This window comes from Helicoverpa zea, chromosome 20 (genome assembly GCF_022581195.2).
Source record: "Helicoverpa zea isolate HzStark_Cry1AcR chromosome 20, ilHelZeax1.1, whole genome shotgun sequence".
In the NCBI taxonomy this organism is placed as follows: domain Eukaryota; kingdom Metazoa; phylum Arthropoda; class Insecta; order Lepidoptera; family Noctuidae; genus Helicoverpa; species Helicoverpa zea.
This window is the reverse complement of record NC_061471.1, coordinates 223,108-248,895: the sequence shown is the minus strand read 5'-3', so window position 1 is coordinate 248,895 and position 25,788 is coordinate 223,108. Positions and strand designations below refer to the sequence as shown.

General features: G+C 40.0%; 3 protein-coding genes across 6 annotated transcripts; 2 read left to right on the top strand and 1 right to left on the bottom strand.

Annotated features, from left to right (window-relative positions):
• Window positions 1-5,634: 5,634 nt before the first annotated feature.
• On the top strand, window positions 5,635-9,000 carry LOC124640368 (pinin). Its single transcript, XM_047178110.1, has 6 exons — window positions 5,635-5,860; window positions 5,931-6,068; window positions 6,552-6,774; window positions 6,861-7,155; window positions 7,599-7,868; window positions 7,990-9,000. Exons 1-6 carry the CDS (start codon window positions 5,733-5,735, stop codon window positions 8,130-8,132), a joined length of 1,197 nt encoding a protein of 398 aa, XP_047034066.1. The 5' UTR covers window positions 5,635-5,732; the 3' UTR covers window positions 8,133-9,000.
• LOC124640369 (ADP-ribosylation factor-like protein 2) lies at window positions 8,952-11,136 on the bottom strand. Its single transcript, XM_047178111.1, has 4 exons — window positions 10,867-11,136; window positions 10,631-10,786; window positions 9,874-10,072; window positions 8,952-9,622 (listed from the first exon to the last, which is right to left on the bottom strand). The coding sequence occupies exons 1-4, from the start codon at window positions 10,929-10,931 to the stop codon at window positions 9,488-9,490; spliced, it is 555 nt and encodes a 184-aa protein (XP_047034067.1). The 5' UTR covers window positions 10,932-11,136; the 3' UTR covers window positions 8,952-9,487.
• A 265-nt stretch (window positions 11,137-11,401) lies between these two features.
• On the top strand, window positions 11,402-21,437 carry LOC124640367 (protein kinase C). Of its 4 annotated transcripts, none has more exons than XM_047178108.1 (19): window positions 11,402-11,706; window positions 11,880-12,012; window positions 12,383-12,497; window positions 13,556-13,616; window positions 14,218-14,404; window positions 14,656-14,687; window positions 14,765-14,835; window positions 15,253-15,403; window positions 15,647-15,783; window positions 16,195-16,282; window positions 17,228-17,296; window positions 18,258-18,376; window positions 18,699-18,931; window positions 19,071-19,219; window positions 19,569-19,621; window positions 19,886-20,072; window positions 20,433-20,572; window positions 20,876-20,974; window positions 21,064-21,437. In XM_047178108.1, the coding sequence occupies exons 1-19, from the start codon at window positions 11,610-11,612 to the stop codon at window positions 21,139-21,141; spliced, it is 2,199 nt and encodes a 732-aa protein (XP_047034064.1). In that variant the 5' UTR covers window positions 11,402-11,609; the 3' UTR covers window positions 21,142-21,437. The 4 variants fall into 4 exon arrangements, with proteins under 4 accessions (XP_047034064.1, XP_047034063.1, XP_047034062.1 ...); XM_047178107.1 differs by having other exon boundaries at window positions 11,403-11,706; window positions 14,765-14,841; window positions 20,879-20,974; XM_047178106.1 differs by having other exon boundaries at window positions 11,404-11,706; window positions 14,765-14,841.
• The last annotated feature ends 4,351 nt before the right edge of the window (window positions 21,438-25,788 follow it).

Genomic DNA, 25,788 nt, shown 5'->3' with positions numbered 1-25,788 from the left:
CGAAACTCGATAATGAATACTAAGTATTAACTTGAAAAATATAAAAAGTTCAGTATGCAAGGTTCCAACTTTGCGTTTGGTTACAAATGGTCATTGTAGTACATTTCTCTAAAATATGAGTTCACATATATGATAATCACTTTGCTGAGCTATAAACTGAAATTATCAATTCTCTATCCTGGATTTATTACTGCAGGGGTCATAAGCCTGCACCCTCTGTGCACTACACTACTTCGTCCCGCGTCTCCGTCTGTCTGTCGAAGCATTTGAAGTGACGCCTCGTAAATCTGCCAACCAGCGATGCGCTCGCGCAGCCACTAACGTCTACCTCCGGAGAAGGTCTAGTGAAGTTCGTCATTGTTCAAGTTCACCAAATTAAGGAAATTATTTTCACAGTATGAAATTTTTTTAATTATTGAAAATCTACTCTGAACTCAACAATTTCTCATTCATGAATGAATCCAAATAATCTGTAATATAGAGCCATATTATAAATGAATCAAATCATTATTATAAATAACATATAACAACATAACTATAAATAAAGCAGGCCGCACACTAGATCTAGCGGTTCCCAGCCGCGCGTAACCGCGTCCGTCCGACCGTAGGTTCTGGGAAGCGCGCTTTCAAGTCGCGTGTGTACGCGGAACAGCCATTCATACGACGACGTTCATCTACTGATTTATGATATTAATGCTCACAGCTTGCCAAAATGTAATTGGGTACGCAACGTTAACTCGTGTTTTTCCAGATAAGTGTAAGTTTACAGCGCGGGGAAAATCGAGTTTGAGGAAAACACATGACTGCTGTTATGTAATGTTAGTCAGCTCATCTGATGTGTGTATTAGTGGGAACGCTAATTAACTTACGCTAATACTTTTTTAGTAAGAAATGCCAGCATTTAAAACGTAGGTATAGTTACTTACCTTTCAGCAATTCTAGTCACATAATGGAGGATGGTGGGTGTCGGATCATTACGGAAGACAATTAATTTTATACATTGTCGATTTTGCTATCAGATAATCGTTCGTTATACAAGGAAAAGCTGAATACAAATGTTTACAGGGTAAATACATATATATTGCAATACTGGTATGTAGCCAGCTCCTTACAAGCTCATTCATACAAAATGATATCTTGTGAGACAGCCAATTTCCGACCACACCAGGCAGCACCTACTCGGATAAAAATTAATGTTCCTATCATAAATTAGTTGCAGAGCCAACTATGATGAGCACAATGAGCCCAGCACGTCCAATTAGCTCGCTAAGTGCGTGCAGCGCGCGCAGGTCCGCGCTCCGCTGCGACTCGCTGCGAGTGGCTGCGAGCCATTGCGCGCGCGCAGTTACACCTTGTTGCCGCCACATGTAGCGTACCTGCCGGCCGATGCCTCATTGCCGCACAAACGTATTGCGTGATGCCTGATTGTCCAAACGTGACGTTGATGAGTGGCCACTTCTGTGCCACTCCTAAATCATACCACTGACATCTGAAATTTCCGCAAGCAGAGATTGGTCAGATCTGGAACTTTCTATGAACTGAAATTAAAAATCTAAAACAGATAAACAGACTACGAGTAGGTATATCTACGATTAATTGGAAATGTGTTTCCATGACACTAATGTATTTCTTCGTCTAGCCATTGCTCTATTGTGTACACATTTCCCAGTAGCTAATTATAAATAAGTAGGTAATAATGAGACCATTAGGTGAAAAAACTCGTAAAACAAGTCGAGAAAATTCTTTGAAAAATCAACACGATTACTCATTACATTACGAAGGTATTAGAACTATTTAATTTCTGTTTTACACCTCAAAGATTTATTTAATTCGTTCCGACAGACTTGAATTAAAAATACGTTTCGTTCCGCGGTACGCCTCACTTGTCACACTAAAACATTTTAGTTCTGGGCCTGTTCTTAGCGCACATTTTTTCATTTTCAGCGCCGTTCTAAAGATATTAACAGACAAACCGTGACAGACGGCCGGAGTTATTCGTAATGTGCGTCGCAATTAATCAGCATAAGCGTTTTATTAGCTGGGCATCGTGCGCATGCTCAGTTCCGCCAAATACGTCGCGCCGACTGACAGCGCACGAACAACAAGATGGCGGCGCTCGTTTTGGCGGGAAGCGAAGTAAATGGCGGCGGCGGCGCTTTGATCGCGCACGTCGAGCCGCCCTGATTCATGGCGAGCTAACTGTCCCACCTCGTTACTAATTATTTGGGACAGACCAACATTACTGACAGATACAAAGGTGCTGACATCTGTGCCTACCTAACTATATACCTACATACTATGTGATCGATCGTAGCCAGCTATCTGCTTACATCTACTGCACAATGTTTAAAAATCAAAAGACTGTTTCACGATCATACCTCATGCCTAGATACTTATTTCAAAAATATCTTTGTCTACGTATGTAGCCAAATGGTACTTTCTTCCGAATGACGATATACCTACTCAATAGGAGATACGAGTGAGAGTCAAACAACCGGAAGCATGAGTCGGTCCTTTGTTTTGGAGTACAAATAGCTGCGAGGGTAGACGAGCTGGTGACCATCAATTACTGTAAGCAAGCGTGGCGGGACGACACAAAAATGTGTGATCCTACACAAACAACTGAAACGCACCGTACATGCGCACGCGCAAGTGATACGTCGGCAGGCGATTTGAACTGGCATGTTTTGGGTAAATTGAGGTATTTTGAGCTTAAAATATTTATAAAGACTGCATGTTTTTATGAGACAATATAACTGTACAGTTTTATATGTGCCTCTTTAGAATGTTTGGACCTCACAATGCTGCGGCTAATGTAGCGGCGCGGCTACGCGCTACGAGCAGGTCCTACGAGGTCTACGACGTAAGCGTAGCGAAGCGTGTCTGAATTTGCTACGTCAAATGAAACGAAATACATATTTCAACTTTTTTTTATTAATTAGATGCATATTTATTTTTAAAATGTTTGTTAGGGCATTAAAAAAGTTTTAAAACTACTAACTAAAACTTCCACTGTTTCATTAAAAAAAAACTTATTTTTAATTTAAGCTATACCTATTTGTTTCATGAATTAACAAAACTTTTGAGACTGCATACTTAAAAACTTTACAAAAAAAAAAAACTTGTAGCTATTAAATACAAGCCCATACACAAGATTTTTTCTAATTAAATTCTAACCGCAGCATGTCATCACTCAAAATAGCATAAGATTTCACGCGAACGAATGTATTTGTAATGACATCAAAGCTGAAAGTATCAATTCCTGATGGCGTAGATGCGCGCGAGTGTCCCCAGTAAGTGCGCCGACCATTTTTCATATCACGCGTGAACGCTCGGCCGAACGCGACGGATTTAGACGAAACTACAGCTCAGACACGCTGCAGGGCTGCCCCAAGAGCCCTTTGGGGGAAAGGCACGGGTTTCAGAGTTGGAAATATTTATTGTTCATTCATGTAAAGTTGGAGCCCACAATTTTTATTTTGGCTAATTATTAAGTGATTCGAAGTTGATTTTTAGATGAAACAGATTCATATTTTGTGTATACTTAACAATGCATTCAAAAAAAATTGTCATCTTGTGTACCTAGAGATATTTTTTTTACAAAAATAAAACCGACCGCCTATTAGCTAAAAAAAAATAATTTTCCCTAAACCAAATTAACGTGGCATCCCTAAGACCGCATTTTAGCTAATTGCTTTTTTCATAATAGGTCCGATGCGCCGGCGCAGGGAGGATGCACGCGCCGCGGAGCGTGATGCACTCGCGATCGGTACGGGACGTAAGATGTCGACTTGTAGGGAAAACTATCGGATTCTACTGGCTTTACCATACATGGGACATTGCACTTGATAATAATGTTGGAATTTTAGGAACATCAAGATGATAAAAACTTGTAAAGTTGAGTTATACTTCTTTATTTTCAATATTTACAATTCACATTTAAAACATTACTATTATACACATTAAGTACCTGTGTACACTTACTATGAATAAACAATTACTGTAGAGTTACTTAAATATACCCATACTTAAATAGAACATGATTACGCTAAGACGAGTAAGGTTTTGATACTAACTGACTCATTTACAAAATATAGAGATATTGTGTCCTGCAGATATGGGACCCTAATAAAATAGCCGTCAAAACACATAGTCAGGTTACACCTAAGTACATATCCGTGGACCATTCGTGTCGTTATCTCGATAGCTTTGTAAAATAACACTTATGTATGCCTATGACTGATTTCCAATGTCAAAGAGCTCTACAGGACATTCAACGAGATGAACTGAATCATGTAAAAACCACTAAGTTTTAAATGTCCAGAGTCTAGAGTTATATATACCTTTCGACCCACCTTAGTGCAGGTAATCCACAATCTTGCAAGCGCATAATCACATAGATATAATAAAACTGCACGTGCTGTAGGCAACTACTACTCTTATCTCGAGAACATTTCGTTTTTGTTCGGTTTCTTTACACATTAATTTAATTTTAAACAGAAACTAGATTATTTTATAAACTGATCAAGTACGTTTTTCAAGAACTTCTAAAAAGAGCAAAGAGTTACCATGGAATAATATTGGTCAAAAGCAGAGTTTACAACATGTTGATAGCAAGCAACCGAAAATAATGAAAACACATGGAGGTATCCGAATTGAGAACCTTTTCCTTTTTGGGAGATACAATAGGGATCCTGAAAACTGTTGTGCGAATTAGACGGAGTTCTCTCAGAAGAAACCGACCTCACCTTCCTGCATTCTATTTTGTTTTATTTCATGTAAAATACTTATATAGCTACTAACTATACTTTGATTATCTGCGAATCCGCAAAAAAATCTGCAAAAAAATATTTTGTGATAATGAGCAATCTACATCATAAGTAAACCTTCATTCCAACACTGAAATAAGAATTATTCTTTTCCTTATGGGTATGGATTCATTTTTATTCTTGGGTGTGCCTTTTTCAAACCAGTAGTGACCTCTAGTATCGAGTAGCTGAGTATCAGAGTTAGCGCCATCTGGTTTTCATTTGTAACATCTGTAATTTTTCATAGCAAATTGTTTTATAGTCTGTTTTTTAATCTCGTAGACTAAATTGACACTTGCAAAATGTCAAACTTTCTAATAATTTTGCTAGGTCTGTGGTGCAGTGTTGTACTTACGATACCGGTTCGTTGAATCGTAACTTTTTACAATAAGTCATCCTGAAATAATGGGCTTAACCTTGATGATTACGCATGGCTTTGCGTGGTCAGATATCCCTGGCAGTTTGTAGCACGTCGTACAGCCATGTGTACGTACGTGAATTTTAAATATAAAACTTTGAATGAATATTAAAATCGTCTATTATAGATAAAAAGTTACGATTCAACGAACCGGTATCGTAAGTACAACACTGCACCACAGAGCTAGCAAAATTATTAGAAAGTTTGACATTTTGCAAGTGTCAATTTAGTCTACGAGATTAAAAAACAGACTATAGATTAGATTTAAAATACCAACTTCGTCACTTAAATAATTAACAGGATTTTTATGATACCGCATTGAATTTTGTAAAGTTGATAATAAAGTTATAAGTAGTTATTCAAATTGCAGTTTGTTAAAGATTGACACCATGATGGACTAAACTAAACGCAGTTATTTCTAATCTGTGGAACGCTGTTAAAGCGATTAAATTAAAAAAGCCCGAGTGCTAAATGAATATTGTATTTTTCCATTATTAAACAGTAAAATGGGGACAGAAGTAGCTATATCGTTTAGTTCTTTACGTGCTCAACTAGAAAATGAGAAAAGCAGCTTGTTTAAAATAGACGAAAACATTAAAAAAATAGTTCAAACCACCGGAAGATTCAATGATAGGTTAGCAATCACCTTGAATGTAAATGTTTAATTTTGTGTTTATGTTATTAACTCGACATGTTTTTTCTAGATTTAATTCTACGGGTGAATATCCTCGAGGTAACAATCGTATAGGCGGCCGAAACGCTTTCCCAGATGGAGGGAACAACTTCAAAAATGATGATCAGTTTGCAAAACGAAAACATGAGACCAAAACAGTTTTCAGCAGGTATAGAGATTGTTTTGTGTGACTAATTGGCCACGGCAAGTAATCAACATTGCACTCTAGCGTTGCATTAAAGTTACGTAATGTTACAACTCGTGTGCAGTCGGAATCTTGATCTTTAGTTCACGTCACATAAAGTGCATGTTTTCGGTTTTATATTCCGTATCTGTTGTATCTTCGTCAGGCTTTACAAATTTTTAAACCATTTTTCCCCTTTGTACGGGTGTTAATAGATAGAGTATGACGAATCTTAGGAAAATACGTGAAGTGGTTCCTTAGCAACATACTATCTTACTGTTTGCTGATGATAAAGTATGTTTTAGTTGTTGTTACTTTACAATATTCATAATGTTCGTGTGTTATGAAGAATGTAAAGTAGTATTTAATATCGATGAATACTAGGCAATTGCATCTAGTTTCAATGTAAACTCCTTGTTATTAAAAAGTATGTTGTGAAATCTAATAGAATTCTTTCTATATTTCCAGATTATCAGCCCGTGTACATGACAGTGATGGAGAAGATGACGGGCCTGGAGCCAAGAGAGCCCGGGTTCCTTCAGCTGTGTGCAGAGAGCTGCCCACTAGGGCTGCAGTGCTAAGGGCCCAGGGTGACGATGAGCAGGCTAGAACACGGAACAGACGCATATTCGGATCACTCCTCGGAACATTACAGAAATTCAAGCAGGAAGAAATTGTACTACAAACTAAGGTTAATATAAAAAATATATACTCAGATGTTTGCACATTTTGTTTAAGGGACTCCTGGATATCATATTGTTTGTTTCTCTTTTACAGGAAGATAAAAAAGCACAAGTGGAACGTAAAATAGAAGAACAAGCCAGACTAGAGAAGGAAAGAGAACAGAAAGAAAGAAAGACTTTATTTGCTGAGAGAGAACATAAAAAGGCCACAATTAAAGCATTAGAAGCCAAAATGGCGCGAGTTCAGGAGTTTGAGAAGTGGGAGGAGTCACAGAAAAGCCTTGCTAACTTCATCCTGACCAAGGCTAAGCCTCACGTATACTGGCTGCCCAAAAAGATGTCCGATAAGGCTAATGAGAAATTAGAATCAAGTAGAAAGTATCATGAGAGTGAGTTTTATTGTCATGCGTTAAAATAAAAGACTAGTGGTACAAGTAGAGATACCTAATACTATTAATAGTTCAAGGTTTTTCTTTATTAGACTTATGTTTAGTATGAAACTTATATAAATTTACAATTTACAGCAAAATATGGTCCATTGTATCGCAGTGAGTAGTTAAAAGACATATTTGTTTTATATTATTCAACAAAACAAACCTTTCTTTCAGCTAAAGGTAGGTTCTACAGGTTTGTAACCCGCCAAAAGTGCAAACAGAAAACTTAAATGTCCCATCTACATAGTTTCATTTCTCATGGAATCAGACGTCTGGAGCTTGTCTAAATTAGAACATGCCTGCCCTGAAACATCGCAGGCATTGCAGTGGCATCATCCACTTTTCTAAAAGTCATTAAAATTATAAACTATTGACCAAATATACTCTGCTCTCCACAGAATGCATGGTGAAGAAGCGTCAAGAACTCCAGGAAGAACTACAACGGATAGAGCAGAGGTGTCTCCGGCCACGAGGACCTGGCACCAAGGAGAATGACCCTGACAATCATGATGCAGAGGACCAGAAGGATGTTGATATGGCAAATAAGGATGAGAGGAAGAAGCGAGACAAGTTCGCAGCTGATGTTGATGAGAAGGAGGACAGTGATGGTGATGACAGACATGAAGAGGAGACTAAAGATAAACAGCCAGAGCCTCCGCAACAGATGGGTAAGGGAAAACACTTGCATAACTTTTGTAGAAAATGGAAAAGTAAAATTTTTTTTTTTTGTATTATTCTTATTTTGACACATTGTTCTTGTAAGTTTAAAAGTTAATTTTATATTTTCAGAAACAGAAGAAATCAAAGTAGAGATAAACACAGTACAGAATACAACAATGGACACAGAAGTTGCAAATGACAGCAGCCAGCTATCCCTGGAGACTACCCTGAATGACACTCAAGCATCCCTCGATACACAGAACCATTCCTAACGCGACAGCCCCGCGCCTCGCGCCCATGTCTCAAGTTATACCGGCTGCAGCACACATCTCGTGTGGACAGTCCTGCTTACTGTACGGGTTGTGAGACCATGATCATGTTTGTTGGTGTGCATGTCTAGTAAGGGGTTTTGGTAATAGTAACAACTACAATTGAACATTTCTCATTACTGTTATTCAAATACCAGTCGAAATTAGAACCATTTGTAGGTTCTAACATCGTTAGGGTTTAATAGTGAGTGATAGTCAATTGACAAATAGCTATATTGACATTGATCAAAAACGCTGCAAAATAACATTAGAATGTGTGTTTATTGTGTTAAGATTATGATATTTTAGTATTATATGGATCTTAAAAATTAAGTAGGTAAACATTGGTATTGAATAACTGCAATACACCTACATAATGTAATAAACCTGAAACACCAAAGCTATCACTTGTTCCATATTTAGAGAAGTATATGAGTGCCCGTCCATGTGTCCTTCTGTATAACTTGAAACATAATGGCCTGGCTGAGCGCGTTGACTTGATCTGTATGGACCAACACCAAACCAATAAAAGCTTTATTTTACTGAGATGTATAATGCAGTTCTATAAGTCAACGCGTCGCCTTACAACTCAACATACGTTCTAGGTGGTTGCGATACGTTACGCGTAAACAGTCCGACGTAATCTTCACGAAGATATTCGCGGCATCACAATGTTGATACGTCTCCTAGGACGTGTGGTGTGTACTCATACATGCATAGTGATACAAATGATATTTTACAGTTCCACATGTAACACATATAGGCATGAAATAAAACAATGTGTTGGTTAAAAAAGTTTATAGGTAATTATAAACTTAATAATTTACAAAAACATCACAGTTTTATTTGCTTTACATTACGAAGCGAGTGCAGTTTGGAATGAAATACACACTTTTTAGGCATTTTCTAAATTATCTTAGAAAGCAAATACAAAATAAGAGACTAACAATACAAATATTGAGATGCTTGAACATTACAAATATTTCTATAATCAGTCTAATTTATTATTTTAGAAAAGAATAGATTAATTTGAGATTATGTAAGATTAAATATTAAAATAATTAGCAAAACTTTCTTAAGGAGGAGTTATTTTTATAGACAGCATTTCATAGCACAGATGCAATTACCTTAAATTCAGTTCTAGTTTTTGACATGGGTCTGTCTTATGCAACTTCATCAGCAGGGAGATATTTAGTTCATCAAATAAAAGCTATTAATTAACTTTTATCAAAAGAAGCATTCTATATCCTGTTATGCACCTTTTTGTTTTTCCTTGCTTTCCGTTTTCTTTCAATATAAATATAGAATATTAGTAAGTGCTAGTCGAGCGTGAAGATCCTGGAGGCGATGTCGTCGAGCATCCAGTCCATGCCTTCCAGAAGGTTCTCTCCAGTGACGGCGGAACAGCGCACGATGCGCCAGTGGTGCGTCTTGATGCTGTCCAGGTCTAATGCCTGAACATTCATGGAAGATAGAAGAAGTGTTTAAACAAAATTGTTTATCTAACTTAAAAAAAAAAGCAGTTTTGTTATTTATTCAACCAGTGTTTTTGGGCATTCCTTTTAATTTAGAAATTGGGTTTGCATTCACAGTTACTACCTCTATATTGGACCCAAAATATACTCTCTGCCTAGCTATTCATGGAAAGTCAGTTGTTTAGTCTTAATTTATTCAAGGTTTTTTAATTAGGGCTTAAATATGTTACCTCTCTAATTTCCTGAGATGTGAGTGCTCCAGGGAGGTCAGATTTGTTAGCTAGCACCAGCAGGGTGGCTCCGGCCAGCCTCTCCTCTCGCAGCAGGGAGTGTAGCTCCCGCGCGCAGTCCCACAGGCGTCGCGCGTCAGCACTGTCCACCACCCATGCCACTCCATCTGTGCTCTCAAAGTAGTTCTTCCAATATGACCTGAAACATGGTGAACAATCATTGGTATAATGGCTGAACTAATAAAGATAAAGTCTACTGGTATGTTGCCATCGGTAGTAGATTACTCAGGTGAATAAAAAATATTCTGGAAAGTTCTTGGCTTGAAAAGTAAAGTTCAAAAGTTTCATCAAACTACACTGCATACTATGTAATATAAACTAATCAGACCTCCATAGTTTTTTTTAAATTAGTACAAAGAATTGAAATTGCTATAAATTACAATTTAAGCACCACTAGATGTAGCCCCAGGCTCCAAGCTGTTTCGGATTTCTTAGATGCTTTTAGGCTAATCAGGAAAGTAGTAGTAATAAAAATTACAGGATATTTCTTTAATTAAAATATCACACTCGAGTTAACTTAGAGTTACAAGTCTTAAAGGCATTGGTTACTCAGCCAGAGGGGAATCCAAAACCAGATGGTACGAGTTTAGCTACAATGACAATCAGCTGATGGTGTGAAATGTTTACAAATATTATTTTTTAGTTATCAAACAGAAAGAAGTGTTCTAACCAAAGAATATAGGGAGTACGGGCCTACCTCAAAGATTTTTGTCCTCCGACGTCCCAAATATTGAGTTTATACCCGCGGTGTTCCAATGTCTTGATGTTGAACCCCAGGGTCGGAGATATGGTGTCGATGGGCTCACCGTTAAAACGCTTCAGTATCGTTGTCTTACCGGCATTATCTAAACCTCTGAGGAAGTCAAGCTAAGGAAATCAAACAATGAAGATGGAACAATGAGGTTAAAATGATATCTGGTTTTAAAAGGATACAACATGAGTATTCTCATCTCCTTCTCCTTCTGCCGTAACTTCTTCAATATTGTTAAGAACCCCATAGTGTTTGACTATAATTTACAGCAACAGGAATTATTTATTTCATTATTTTATCGACAACAACAATTCACTCACCTTCTTGACAAGTTGTCATTTTTTATTATTTTTTATTCGCGATCAGTAGATAACATAATTTTAATTTTATATAATTGAAAATATTTATATTTTTCAATTTCAAAACCTTACGATGTTAATTAATGCAATCATTAAATCCCTAAATTATTTAAAGATTTCAGTTTTCATTTATTCTAGCCTGGAAAGAAATAATTATGCATGAACAAATATTTTATTTGGATACTATTTAATTTTTAAAACATCAAAATTACATTCGTAAGCTCTTCGAAGCTATTGTAAATATCGATAAGATATTTTTTGTAAAGAAATATACTGATAAGCTTTTAACATGATTTTAAATGGGATTATGGGAGTGTTATCCTTTTGTTTTATCTGTAGATACCATAGTCAAATCCCATAACATTCTTCAGGAAATCGAAATTGGAATCCATTAGTAACCATAGAGAAAAATATCCATCCATGGCCGATTTTGTCGCTGTCAAGACTTTTATTTAATTTCTGTTTCTATTATGAAGCACCTTCAATGATTTTAAGTGGGTTTATAGTGTGGAAGTGATCGTGTGGCGGCGCGGTCTCGGTGATACTGCTCGTTGGCCGGCAGCACCATGTTCAGTGGCACGGTGCGAGTACGGGTTTGCGAGGCGACGGGTCTTAGGCCGACCGACTTTCAGAAACGGCATAACATGACCTTCGGGAAGCCAGGTGAGCCTCATCTAACGACTCGGGTGCCTCCCCAATATATCATTGCGGATGATTATGCAGAGATTTTTGACATAGAAATATGATTTAGACGTAATTTGGTGTATAAAGTAGGTGTAGCGTGTTTACCGAGATGGGTGTTGGTGTTAATATGTAAATACGGGGTATGGTTGCAGACGACCAGCCGATAGATCCGTACGTGTCGATAGACGCCGACGAGCACCATCTAGACCGTTCCAGCACCAAGCCCAAGACATTCGACCCTGTGTGGAATGAGACCTTCATTCACGAAGTCCATAATGTTGGCAGGTATGTTATCATCCCATTGATTACTTGTTTGACATGTTATTCCTATTTGATTGTACAATATCAATTGGGTCAAGTTTTGTTGTTTTATGTTTTAAGAAATCTAAAATAAACAACATTTTATTGTTTAATTTACTTTTGTTTTGTGCTGGCACTGTAATTGTATTATTTAGGTAGATAAAAGGTAATGTTTAAAGTATAAACTGTGAACAGCTGAATTTATTAAACATGACCAAAATAATTCTTATTGGAATGTGAAACTTCTGACAATGACATCATGTTATGACTCATATGGGAATCAAACCCTATAGTTGTATAAAACAATAACACATTATCTATATGTAACAGTTGATGATTGTATGGTTTGGCATAGTTTGGGGATCACAGTGTTCCACGATGCTGCAATACCTCCAGATGACTTTGTTGCCAACTGCACTATTCCATTTGAAGATCTTATGCACCGGGACAAGGACGCCACAGACTTTTGGGTGAGTGCCTCTAGTTACCTGATCACTGTGTATTTATGTAGCCCCACTTCCTTCAACTGGGAATATTTGCAAGCACTTGAGCTAGTCACTGCTGGCTTGAGCTGGCTGCCTATCAAACTTTTTCAATATTTTTATTTGGAATTGAGATGTAAGAATCCAAACATTTATTTTGTCACTGTTCCAACATTTGAGGAATGTTTCAAACGAGAATTATATGGCAGTAATGAACTTATGACATAAAAACACCAAACTACCAGTTTGATAAAAATTCACCGCAAGACTGATTAGCAAGATCTTTAGATCAGTGGTGTTTATCTAGTGTAATCCACAGATAAGATATAGAGTTCCATATTTGTCTTGCAAGCATGTTATCAACAATTGACATAATATTTGTTTTGTTTGATAAGCCATTTTAGTAACTCTACACGGCTAGTATGTGCTGCTTACTCTTGAGTCTCAGTGTACCGAGATGAATAATTTTAAGAGAAGATTTTCATGTCCGGACCCTAAATATGTACAGTTGCAGGAAGAGGTGTATTTTTATGCTTGTTTGTTTGTGTGGAGATTGTTGATCTGTGAATCAGTAATGTTCATTGAGTTTCCTGGTTTGTGAGGGTCGTGCTGCTAGTATTTATGTAATTGTGTGGGTACATTGAATGATTTAACTAGCTTGATGATTTAACTACTTGTTTCTGTGATGTGATATGATTCACTCATATTGTCTGAGTTGTGTCAATGATGATAGTGTTGATATGTACTGGGTTTTAACTTTCCTCATGGTACAGCATCATAATACACACCAAGATAGATCTGTTTCCAAAATTCATTATATTTGGTCAATTTTACTATTTTTCAACTCTACCAGGAAACTTTTGCATAGTAATAGAATGGTTTAACTTACACAAGATAAATAATAAGTTCATTATTTTTCCTTTTATCCTTTTTTGTTGGCAACTATGCCAAAAATAAGGTCAAAAAGTTTCCAATTTGTAAAGCTTTGTCCTGTTGTGATAAAAATTTGAAATATATGGAATGTACATAATATGGAATGTTTGTAGGTGGACCTAGAACCTCAGGGAAAACTGCATCTCAAGATAGATCTGAAATGGAATTCTCAAGGTGAGTTTATATCCTATTTATTTTGTATGTAAATAATGAAGTCCTAGATGATTTTCGGCCACGGCAGCTGTTTATATATAAGTAGACCAGCCAGCTTGCAGGACATATTATAGTGCACTAGCATTAGCACAGAGACATGTGCACTCACTATTCCTTCACTCTCATAGCCCAATGGGATGGCAATCCGACACCACCGGAGAGAAATCAGGCGCAGGACCGACAGTTACGTGCTCTCCGATGCACGGGTGTATCAATCACCAACTTCCAGACTGCAGAATGCTTTGTGAGTTTGCAAAGCGATTTCAGCCTGTCTCGGGAATCGAATCCGAGACCTCTTGCACAGTAGTCGCATTATGCGACAACTAAAGCAGTGAGACAGATATACATGTATATTATTTTAGTACTAAGACGAGTGATTTAAAAGCTATTGTGTCAAAATCCAAAAGCGTTTATTCAAAGAAGGCTGTGAAACAGAATTTTTCAATCGTCAGATGTTGTTGTAGCAGCAACAAAAACAATAGATGAATTGAAATGAACAATTAACTGTTACTGAGGATGAAGGGTTGATTCCAAGCTAACCAGCTGAGTGTAATGTGTGCAGCGGGCGTGGAGGCGCCGCGGGGCGGGGCGGGCGCGGGCGCGGGCGGGCGCGAGTTCAAGGAGGGCGCGGGCTTCGCGCGGCGCCGCGGGGCCATGCGCCGCCGCGTGCACCAGGTCAACGGACACAAGTTCATGGCCACCTTCCTGCGCCAGCCCACCTTCTGCAGCCACTGCCGCGAGTTCATCTGGTAACATTATACTTTACTCATACACTGCTTCTTGATGTCAAATGACTCTGTTCTCAGACTTATTCACCCTTCATATTGACCGTTTAAGACTTAATTTACTCATTGATTTAACTACTTGTAACTTGAAAGTTGATGAATAAAATCATAAAGCTTCAAAGAACTGAACATTAATTCAAACTTAATTTTTCCCTATTTAACAGTTAAAAATTGCTCCAGTACATATTTTTGACACTGACTCTTCTTTTCCACAGGGGTCTGGGTAAACAGGGATACCAGTGCCAAGGTAAGTTCCCTCACCATAAGGTTGTCACAACATGTCCGACAGTGTGCCCCGTTCTAAAGCTAGTGTTACCCCGGCAGTGTGCACGTGCGTGGTGCACAAGCGCTGCCACTCCAGCGTCGTCACCAAGTGCCCCGGCATGAAGGAAGAGGTAAGAGTAAGTAAACCAATCACTGTATTATACTTACACTTTAATGTTTTACACTATTGCTAGTCATGCTGATGTTGCCGTCAATTATACACTATTTCAGTTTTGAGTGTTTTCGCAATAGTTGCAAAGTTACTAGTTTGTGAATTAGAAACTGAAAACACTTTTTCACTAATTTCATTTTTAACCCTCAACTGTTTGTTATTGTTTTTATTTGTCACGATGTTCAGATGTAAACCCTAACTATCATTTCATCAGCATTCATATTTCATGCGTTTTTTTAAACCATCGAATTGCTTCTCATTGGTAACTTGATGAGAAACCAATACTTCTCAACGAGCAAACTAAGATTGTCGCTTTTGTGTGTGTCTTGGCACTGGCACCAATCAAATAACTAAGCGTTTCCGTTGTGTTGTGCAGCAACAGAGCGCGGTGGGCGTGTCGGGCGGGCAGCGCTTCAACGTGAACGTGCCGCATCGCTTCGTGGTGCACTCCTACAAGCGCTTCACCTTCTGCGACCACTGCGGCTCGCTGCTCTACGGCCTCATCAAGCAGGGCCTGCAGTGCGAAGGTAAACATTATACACCAACATGTAATAAATAATAATGACTTTCACTGCTGATTTCGGCCATGGTGGCTGTTGCATGGGTGAATCAATCACCTACATCCAGACTACGGACTGCTTTGTAAAAGTTTCTAAACCCACAAAGCGATTTCGTTCCGACCCGGGAATTGAACCCGAGGCCTCGTGTACAGCAGTCGACCACTAGACCAACAAGGCAGTCGAAATGCTTATTACATATTTGTATTGTAGTATGTTCGATGAACGTGCACAAGCGGTGTCACAAGAACGTGGCGAACAACTGCGGTATCAACACCAAGATGATGGCCGAGATCCTCAACGAGATGGGCATCTCGCCCGACAAGAACCCACGCCCCAGACCTTCCAAGGTGAGATAGCTTCACGATACTGCAGGATGGTCCTGTGCTGTTATTGCGTTATCCACATACACACATCCACATATATTAATTTACCTAACTTAGGATTTAAATTGTGATTCTGTACATTGAGAGTGAAAATTTGTTTAGCCCAAATTCGACTGAGGCTTGGTATAATATGCACTTCTTCAACATCTATTTAACAATAACAGACATACAAAGATATTCAATCCCAGAAGAAGTAGTAATAACTCCTCTCTAAAGTCTGTTTTTCTTAAAACTGTTTACTTTGAAACTTGAAGTTGAAAATTCACAGAAAACAGTAGTTTTAAAAACACTGACGTTTACGTAGTAGGTGAACTTAGACCTGGATCACCTATTTATTTTATGACACTCACTTGTATAATTTGTTTGTTGCGTCAGTACCTGAACGCGACGCTGATGGAGGGCGGCGCGGAGCTGGCGGCGGGCGGCGAGGCGGACAAGGAGCCCGGCAAGGACGACGACAAAGGTAACCTCAAGTATATTGACGACGACGACTAGCCCACCACCACACTACTGGCTCACTTGTCTTGTGACATACAATCAAGCAGTTATTCAATCTAAAATACTTTCTCTCGGTGTTTTTAGCTTAGGATGCCTCTCAACAAAACCCAATCTTTAGGTACACGGAATTAAAACATTAATTTAACATGGCAATAAAAGGAAAAAATAAGATTTCACATGTTACATATGGCATTACTGAAAGTCCAATTATCCACACAATGACAAGTCATCCAGTATATCGAAGTGGCTGTAGTATTTATTCAGATATTTGCTTGCTAGTTTTTTATAATATTATCTACCGTCCAGTAGAGTTTTGCGATATATCCCAGTACAATGTATTTATGTAGACATAAGATATATCTATATTTTGTAGCTGTGTGATATCATAGGCTTTTGTGAGTGTTCACTTTATGCTGTAGGTTGACTACACGAGGAGGGGTAGAAAATAGTTCAAATAATATTATATTTAAAGAAAACATATTTGTGAGAATAGAAAAGATCATCATAGTTTGCAATGAAATGAGCCCTTAACTCAATTAAGGGAAAACAGATTCTATTGCCCTGCCGTAAGATACAATATAGATTCGTGTAGTCAGCTCGCTACGTACGCATAGTTTACCAGTAGTCCATTATTACGCTACTGTTGTTGCACTGTGTGTTTGTTACTGTTATATACCAGTACCGCTTATTTTATATTTTTATACCCATGTATATTTATTTGTTTTGTTCCAATAAAGCTTTCCTTTACTTTTAGTTGTTTCAATTACGTTTGAACAGCATGAAACAACATACATTAGACTGAAAAAAAAAAACAATTCCCCTATTTTTTTTTTGAACATTTTTTATACAAGTACCCACATAGATGGTTTAGTTGACGTATGTTTTCTGTTGCGTTGTGTGTGGGGCACAGGTGTACAGCTGGCGGGCGGCTGGCGCTCGCACTGGGACGAGCTGGAGGAGATATTCACGTGCTACGAAGGTGCTGTGTGTCCCAGGGCTTGCCTTATGTTGTCTAGTTGTACTGCCCTCTAGAACTATCTCGCTTTGTATGTTGTGCTATATGTATTGTTGGCCTAGATTATCGGACGCGGTAAGTATGCCGGGTATCTTGTGGTGCCAAGGGATAGATGTAATTACAATTTATTCAGTGTATTAAGTAACCTTTAGGTGGTTTTAACATAGAACATTATATTGGTTGGTTAAAAAGTTGGCACATAGCTACGCTTTTGTCGTGAAACACCAGATTTGGATGTGAGCGTTATCAGTAATATAAGTATTATTTATTGTATTTATATCTTTGTAGCTGAAGTGATTTCTATTGCTGGTGACGGCTAAATCTCTACTCTATGTATTACGGGACTTGTTAACTCAGATCTACGGCTTTATACTACAGCAACAATGCGGACATGCGCATGAGTGGAGCTTTTAACAACTTCTTACACTCTGGGCCTGTAACGGTTTACAATAATAGCATTTTCAGCACAAGTAACTGTTTCTTCTAATTTGGTATATCTGTGGTGGCGATATTAAATTTCAAGAGACTTTCACAGTCGGCTTACTTTGGTTCTACGAAAAGCTTACTTCTAAAATTGTACTATGTAACTGGCTTCCATTTCCAGGCATTTAACTAAATACGCGATGTCTCCTAGCTGCGACTCAGTAGCTTCGTTATTGTCTTACTTTATAAAGGCGCCTTTTACACAGGCATGGAATCGCGCGTTCTCTTGAACCCACAATCCCGTGACATATTTTTAAAGTATTACTTATGAAATTAAGTGACTGACGTTTCAAATGAAAAAATATTGATAATATTTTTGTTAGATGTTTTTTCTTATTCTCTGAATATTGTTTAGTGAGTGTTTAAAGGCGTTTTTGAATATCGCGGCTGGGTGAGCATCACGTTCAATATGTACTGGTATTATAAGTAATGGTATGTGCAGGCGGGTCGGGCGCGGGCGGGCAGGACAAGGTGTCGCTGGACGACTTCCACTTCATCAAGGTGCTCGGCAAGGGCTCCTTCGGGAAGGTCATGCTGGCCGAGAAGAAGGGCACCGATGAGGTACGACCAAATTGACAATATTGATATGTCGTAATTATTTAAATGAGATTGAGGTAGCAAGTTGCAGCTTACGTTATGCTTTTTTTATCCTGTCTTGCAGCAGGTGTATATTCTACACTATAACGCTAATTTATGTATATGTTGTATACATTTATTAATTAACAAATAATAATTATTTAATTCGAAAAACTAAATGATGTCAATAATTCAAGTTTCAAAAATAGGGAGATATTATATTTTCTTTTAGAGAATAGGTAGCATTTCATTTTGGAATCGAAGTTGTTATGTTTTAGTGAGACTGTACCTATATTCTCTCGTGCAGGTGTACGCGGTGAAGGTGCTGAAGAAGGACGCGATCATCCAGGACGACGACGTGGAGTGCACGCTGACGGAGCGGCGCGTGCTGGCGCTGGCGGCGCGGCACCCCTTCCTCACGGCGCTGCACTCCGCCTTCCAGACGCGCGAGCGCCTGTTCTTCGTCATGGAGTACGTGGACGGCGGCGACCTCATGTTCCAGATCCAGCGCGCGCGCAAGTTCGACGAGCCCCGCGCCAGGTACTACTCAACACATGCACGCGAGACGTCAAAACTCGCGATAAAATAACCTACTTATTGAGCTATACTTAAATCAGACCAGTACTTCCTTTGTTTATTGAAAAAAACTAAGTAACTGCAACATGATCTTGTGTCGCAGGTTCTACGCTGCAGAGGTGACGCTCGCGCTGCAGTTCCTGCACTCGCACGGCGTCATCTACCGCGACCTGAAGCTGGACAACATCCTGCTGGACAGCGACGGACACTGCAAGCTCGCTGACTTCGGCATGTGCAAGGAAGGCATACTCGGTCAGTGCTACATACTAAACGGATATGGAGCTTAGCCATTAACATGTGTTGATTATAATAATCATAGGTTTTTAACTATAATAAGCAGGTATAGAATTACTGCAACTTCCTTTTGGAGCTTTGTAAAAACCTATACCAGGTATATTAATAAAAAATTGAATGGTAAAATCGCCCAATGACGAAAAAAAGCGCTTGGAGGGGGACCGATCCCGGTTACTTATGTGACCGGCACGCGGGGCTGCCCCGTGACTGTCAGATTATGAGATCTGAGGGCTCACTGCACTCCTTGTGTAGTCATACGGCACGTCGCGTGTGGTCAGTGTTGCCAGTAATGATGTGTTTGTTTCAGAGGGCACCACGACCACCACTTTCTGCGGGACTCCTGACTACATCGCGCCGGAGGTAAGTCACGCTAAGGTTTATTATTAATATTCGCCGCGATCCCATGTAGACACGGACGTGTAGATAACAATAAGCGCGCTATTGTCAGTTGGCAAAAGAAATATTTTCGTTGTCTATAATAAATTAAGCTGTCTTATTCCTAACTGTATATGTGTAATATTGAAATTGAACTCGGTACGTGTTGGTTTACTGTTGGTTTTATAACACGCAGTTTATAGTTTTTATCGCTTGATGAAAGTGAACCGTTGTGGTTTCGGGGTTCAGATCTTGCAGGAGCTGGAGTACGGGCCGTCGGTGGACTGGTGGGCGCTGGGGGTGCTGCTGTACGAGATGCTGGCGGGGCAGCCGCCCTTCGAGGCCGACAACGAGGACGACCTGTTCGAGTCCATCCTGCACGACGACGTGCTTTACCCCGTCTGGCTCTCCAAGGAGGCCGTCTCCATACTCAAAGGTACATTCGCCCATACGTCAGTGATAGCCATAGAGAACAAAATGACTAGCAGAAGTGTCATAACTGAAAAATGCCCAAGAAAGTAGCGCGACAAAATGCGAGTGAGCGGGGAACGAGGAACGGTTTTCGCCCTTATGCGAGTACCTGCTTTGGACCCGAATTTTTTTTGTAATATGTACCAAATCGTTGACAGGTGTCTCAATGAACTCGAACGTCTCGTTATTTCCTATATAACTGATCGTTTTGATCATGCTCACCGTACGAATTTGATTTAGAAGAGCATTTCATTGATACTGTTTTTTATTGGCCTCAATACCTGATATAATAGGTCTGTATAACATGATATGTGTGTTGGTGCAGGCTTCATGACGAAGAACCCAGCGCGTCGCCTGGGCGTGCTGGGCGGCGCGGGCGGCATCCGCGCGCACGTGTTCTTCAAGGACATGGACTGGGACGCGCTGGCGCAGCGCCGCCTGCGCCCGCCCTTCCGGCCCAAAGTCGTCAGTATACACATACTCTATATACACTACTAACATACTGCTCATTTATTATTTAAGTATTTTACTGCTGTCGCTATATTTTATATCAATATTTTTTTATTGACAATAAAAAAATGTTTTAATATTTCTGTTTTTAATTTGTTTTTATAAATATTTTAATACGTCAATTACTGCTGGATTTCAATTTTTTTTTTCATTCACAAAGTTTAAACTCCAACTTTTAACTCTTATTGCGCCGTTTCTTCTCACTGTACATGTGGTAATAATGTATGGATATGAAACTGTGTGTTGTTTGTGTTAAAGAAGAGCAAGCGCGAGGCGGCCAACTTCGACGCGGAGTTCACGAAGGAGGAGCCCGTCCTCACGCCTGTGCCCAACGACGTCGTCCGCGCCATCAACCAGGTACATGCACATACTTATACTTCTGTGTTCATATTATACTGACGTGTACTTGCTGCGTGCTTGTACTGACGCGGCTTGTCGTGTTGCAGGAGGAGTTCCGCGGCTTCTCCTTCGTCAACAAGGACTTCAACCCCGCGCCCGCCGTGGAGAAGCCGCCGCAGGCCTGAGGGCTGCGGCCTGCGGGCGCCCGGGGCTGCGGCCTGCGGGCTGCGGCCCACGCGCCGACACTCTCATTTTTTACATATTTTAAGTGCAATGCCAACATCTGTCTAGTCATGACGATGCGTAATTTAAGCGCAAACGCTGTTTTTATTTTAATTCTAGTAGTAGCGCGCGACGATTTTTAGTATCGACGTCGGTCGAAGTATTATTTTTTATTACGTTTTTATTTTGTACGTTTTTTGAATGTACGTCGTCTGTCTTTTAGTGTATGTTAGTGTAGGAGCGTCGAGTCTCTCGGCTCGTGACGTCACCGGCGCCGGCGGCTGCCGCGGGTACGACCTCCAGGTATCCAAGCAATATTACTGATGATACGTCTAGCATTCCCGCGGTATGTTTGCCGAGTGTGACAATTTTAAAAGGAATATCTCAACAAACTGCTTGGTGATTACGCGAGCTGATCTAAAGTTACCATTGAATATACGCTAGCTCGTGTAACGCACACTAGGCAAGTGCAGGTTGAGCGACTACAGGCCGTACTCGTGGCTCTCGTGGAACACCAGCTTTAAATACCTCGTAACATTGTACAGACGTTGCCAAACTTGAGTTGAAACACGGTTTTCTTATGATCGTTTCTGTCCACTAGTTCATTCGACGGTTACTTATCGAGCAGGCCGGGACGTGCCGAGTTCTTGTGTACATATGCGTGAACTACCCACTAGCGAGTGTCGCGCGGACCCGGCCAATCGCACAAATCTCGCTCGTTCATAAATCACTTCGCATCACATAAATAAATATATAAATTGTAAAAAAAAACAACGTTTTTGTTGATTCGATGAGTATATTTTCCATTGAGTCCTATATTGAAGATATAGAGCAATTATCGATTGTTGTAAATATTGAACAATACATAGTTAGCGCCGCGCGTGCAGTGCCGCGCACGTGTGCAGTCTGGCGCGTGCGAGTGCTACAGCAACACGTGCGAGTGCTGCAGCAACACGTGCGAGTGCTGCAGCAATACGTGCGAGTGCTGCAGCAACACGTGCGAGTGCTGCAGCAATACGTGCGAGTGCTGCAGCAACACGTGCGAGTGCTGCAGCAACACGTGCGAATGCTGCAGCAACACGTGCGAGTGCTGCAGCAACACGTGCGAGTGCTGCAGCAATACGTGCGAGTGCTGCAGCAACACGTGCGAGTGCTGCAGCAACGCGTGTGAGTGCGAGCGCAGCACCGCGGCACGTGCGGCGCGGAGGAAGCTGTAAACCCCATATGCGTAGTAGAGTGTTATATTGCGTGTGTGTGTGTACTGTGGCGTGTGTGTGTGCGGCTGTGTGTGGACGACTGTGGACGAGAGATAGCTGCAAAGTTCATTCTTTTTATTAAAGTTACGACGTACCTAGTAATCGGTGCTTTGAAATTAAACTTGATGTTTTTGTAATGATTGGGTGTTGTGTTCGTACAGGCTACTCCTTTTGCGCACTGTCATCCTACAAATTATATTATTTTCGAGAGATTTCGGTTGTTAGTCGAACGCGCATAATATTTACTACGTTAATAATAATTTTGTTAAGAAAATCTGCGATATTTTTACTGTGCTTACTCGCAGAGTATGTTTTACCGTTATAGAGTGTATTATTTATTTACAATGTTAGCATATTTCATATGCATTCAGGGGCTAAATAGCTTCAACGCTTACCAAACTATTATAATTCGAAAAATCGGCTGATGGATTATAATCCCAAAGCAGTGACAAACTTTGAACCACAGATATACATCAGACAGATATATTCTGTAGTACTACGAATATTCTGAATATTCCTTCAAAGTTATTTTAGAAATCACAAAGGATTATCCGACTTAGTTTACCAGATAATGTTTTGTGAAGCTTAAAATAATAAATAGAAAACGTTAGATGTTTCGTCATATTGATAAGGGAAGAGGGCTCAGCTTCACAATAAATGAAGTGGTGTCTAACACGTTGTAGTACTAGTGTCGTGTATATCTGTGGTGGCCCCGAGCGCTGCCAGTGAACAAGTACAGTAGCTTCTAGTCCCGCGATAGTCCCGCGAAGCGTCTCCTGCAATACTCATCACTTGTGTTACACCAGTATTTCGTGATCTTACGCCTCGCGCTGCGTCTGTGCGTAAACACGACACAAACCAAAGCGTTAACATTATTATAACTATTCGGTCAAATAGATAAATATATTTAATAGTTTACGTACAAATGCAGCGCGAGCATTTACCATTTAGTTGAGATTCTCTTTACATCATATTTTGTTAGATTTTTATAAAGTATTTTTAAATATATTTTTGTCGTACTCTAAGTACATAATACGTTATTTTTATCTTTGTCTGTGTATTTATATTCACGCCTTGTTTACTTTAGTAATCAAGTAGGTAATTATTTATAAATCAATATTTTATCACAGACAACATTGTAATAGAGATTTTATATTTGACATCACATTTGAACTGGAAACATACTCAGCGACCGCCACTGTGTTATTACTAGCGGGTACTTACGGCGGATTGTTGTGTGACGCGAGCTGAGTGTGTGTCCGGTGCCTGTCACGCATCGCGACAGTATTCTGATTTAAGTATTATTTAATTAGTTGTTAGTTGGATGTAATACCAAAGGTTTAAGTTTAATAGTTTAATGAAGTTGTGTTAAGTTGAGCTCGCTAGTTATGTTGTGCGGACACTCACGCCCCGAGAGCGACAGCACAAACGTATTGCTTTATGTAGTTGTTAGTGTATAATATTATAAAATAATATAAATATGTTAAATTATAAATCTCTGTACGTGTTCCCGTTATTATTGCTATATAAGTATCGTGTTTATGTTTCCGTCGGGTGCGTGGAGTGGCGTGTCGCCGGCGACTCGGTCACACTGGTTGCGTCTTATTGTCTGCGTACTAAAGCTTACTTTACTTTTTATTTCGTGGCCATTTTATTTTTAGGTCGCCGACAAGCTATCGGTTGGATACGTGCAATATAGTCTAAATATTTTTGTGGCAAATACCTGCAGGAATTGTCATTTACTTTGAGAAGTATCTGGAGTTATTCAGTGTTCACGAGGATTTGTTAGTTATTTATTACACTCACAAAGTATCCAGTCGGTAGGTTGTCAGCAGTTACATAAACCGTTGTAAGTGAGCAACCGAGCGCTGCGGCGTCGCTCGTGGCGCAGCGTGCGCGACTGCCGGCGTCACGCCGGGGTCTGCGCCGAGTGCACGCCGGGGTCTGCGCCGAGTGCACGCCGGGGTCTGTGCCGAGTGCACGCCGGGGTCTGCGCCGAGTGCACGCGGCAGCGCCCGCGTCGCGCGGCCGGACTGTCCGCCGCGACGCCGTCTGTTACCTAGATAACTTAAATGTATGTGGACAATTCATTTTTGATGTGAATCATACTAATATAAAATAAATTAAATAGTTTATAGAGTATAATAGTGGTATGTTACGCGTGTCGGCCCGGATCGGCACTGGTCATGTTATTAATTTATTCGTAAATATTTCATAGTTGTGTGTTGTTCACATTGTGGTTTTTTATTCGTACGCTGTGTGTGGATGTGTGCGTGCGCGTGTGTGTGTAGGAGCGCGTCGCTGGCGCCGCCGGCAGCGCCTGCACTCCACGCCGGGGATCACTTGCCAAGTCTGGAGCCAGTCTTTTAGCTGCGCAGCAGAGGTTTTACGAACAAAACCATACAGCGCATATAACGGGCTAAGTTCAGATTCGCCAGGTTATTTCTGCGTCATGTAGTGAGGGCAGTGAGTGTGGTGTCGCAGGGCGGCGTCGGGCGGCGCGTCGTGTCGCGTGCACGCGCCACTTGTACTTATTCTCGGCGGGACCGCCACGTCAGCTGCTGTGCTCAGTTGCCTACACTATAAACATGTTTGTCTGTAAACGACATCTTACCACAATCACAGGAACCTGGCTTTGTACAGGATACCCTTCAACTTGATTCGAAATGATTTGTTCAAGTTGCTTGTAACGCGGGCGAGCGTGGTGAGTCCCCGTAGGCGAGTGCACGCGGCCGGTAACTTTAGCTGTGATTACGTTGCTATTCATATGTACTGTTTGTTTCTGACGCACATGTGTTCTCATTTCCGACCTTATTGCAACAAAACTTAACAATTATGATCAAACATTTTTGAAAATTGTTTTTTAATTTTTTGAAAATTTACACGATTACTTTAATTTTATTGTGGGATTCGTCAAATGTTATATTGTTTGTTGGAGATATAAATTTATGAATATGACGTAATAGCTGATAATTAAAACGTAGTACAATTTAAAGTGTAGTGTGAGCGTACTGCAGTCGCTAAGTGTTATGTACAAACATGATGACCGAGCACTAAATAAAGCTATTTATATAGAGTTGAGCACATACCACATGTAGATAGATAACTATTATTTACGAGAACATATTTTTATTCTAGATACCATAGATTTACTAGACTTGGTGACAGCAAACCTTTGAGATTTGCCTTTTAGCTGAATTGTATGGGGATGAGCAGTAAGTGAGTTCCTCTACGATATACTACTAATGAAAGCTAAACAAACAATGAGTAAATGGTTCAGTTACTGCTTGTCATGTCTGTCTAGTTTGCCTTCCAAACTTTGATCTTATATTAATACCTGTCGAAAGAATTACC

Coding starts and splice junctions, on each gene's coding strand:
- LOC124640368 (XM_047178110.1), top strand. CDS start 5,733: ATGGGGACAGAAGTAGCTATATCGTTTAGTTCTTTACGTGCTCAACTA. Junction 6,069..6,551: donor ACCAAAACAGTTTTCAGCAG/GTATAGAGATTG, acceptor CTATATTTCCAG/ATTATCAGCCCGTGTACATG. Junction 6,775..6,860: donor AAATTGTACTACAAACTAAG/GTTAATATAAAA, acceptor TCTCTTTTACAG/GAAGATAAAAAAGCACAAGT.
- LOC124640369 (XM_047178111.1), bottom strand. CDS start 10,931: ATGGGGTTCTTAACAATATTGAAGAAGTTACGGCAGAAGGAGAAGGAG. Junction 10,787..10,866: donor GAGATGAGAATACTCATGTT/GTATCCTTTTAA, acceptor TGACTTCCTCAG/AGGTTTAGATAATGCCGGTA. Junction 9,623..9,873: donor CATCTCAGGAAATTAGAGAG/GTAACATATTTA, acceptor ATGAATGTTCAG/GCATTAGACCTGGACAGCAT.
- LOC124640367 (XM_047178106.1), top strand. CDS start 11,610: ATGTTCAGTGGCACGGTGCGAGTACGGGTTTGCGAGGCGACGGGTCTT. Junction 20,073..20,432: donor GGCCGTCTCCATACTCAAAG/GTACATTCGCCC, acceptor GTGTTGGTGCAG/GCTTCATGACGAAGAACCCA. Junction 20,573..20,875: donor CGCCCTTCCGGCCCAAAGTC/GTCAGTATACAC, acceptor TTTGTGTTAAAG/AAGAGCAAGCGCGAGGCGGC.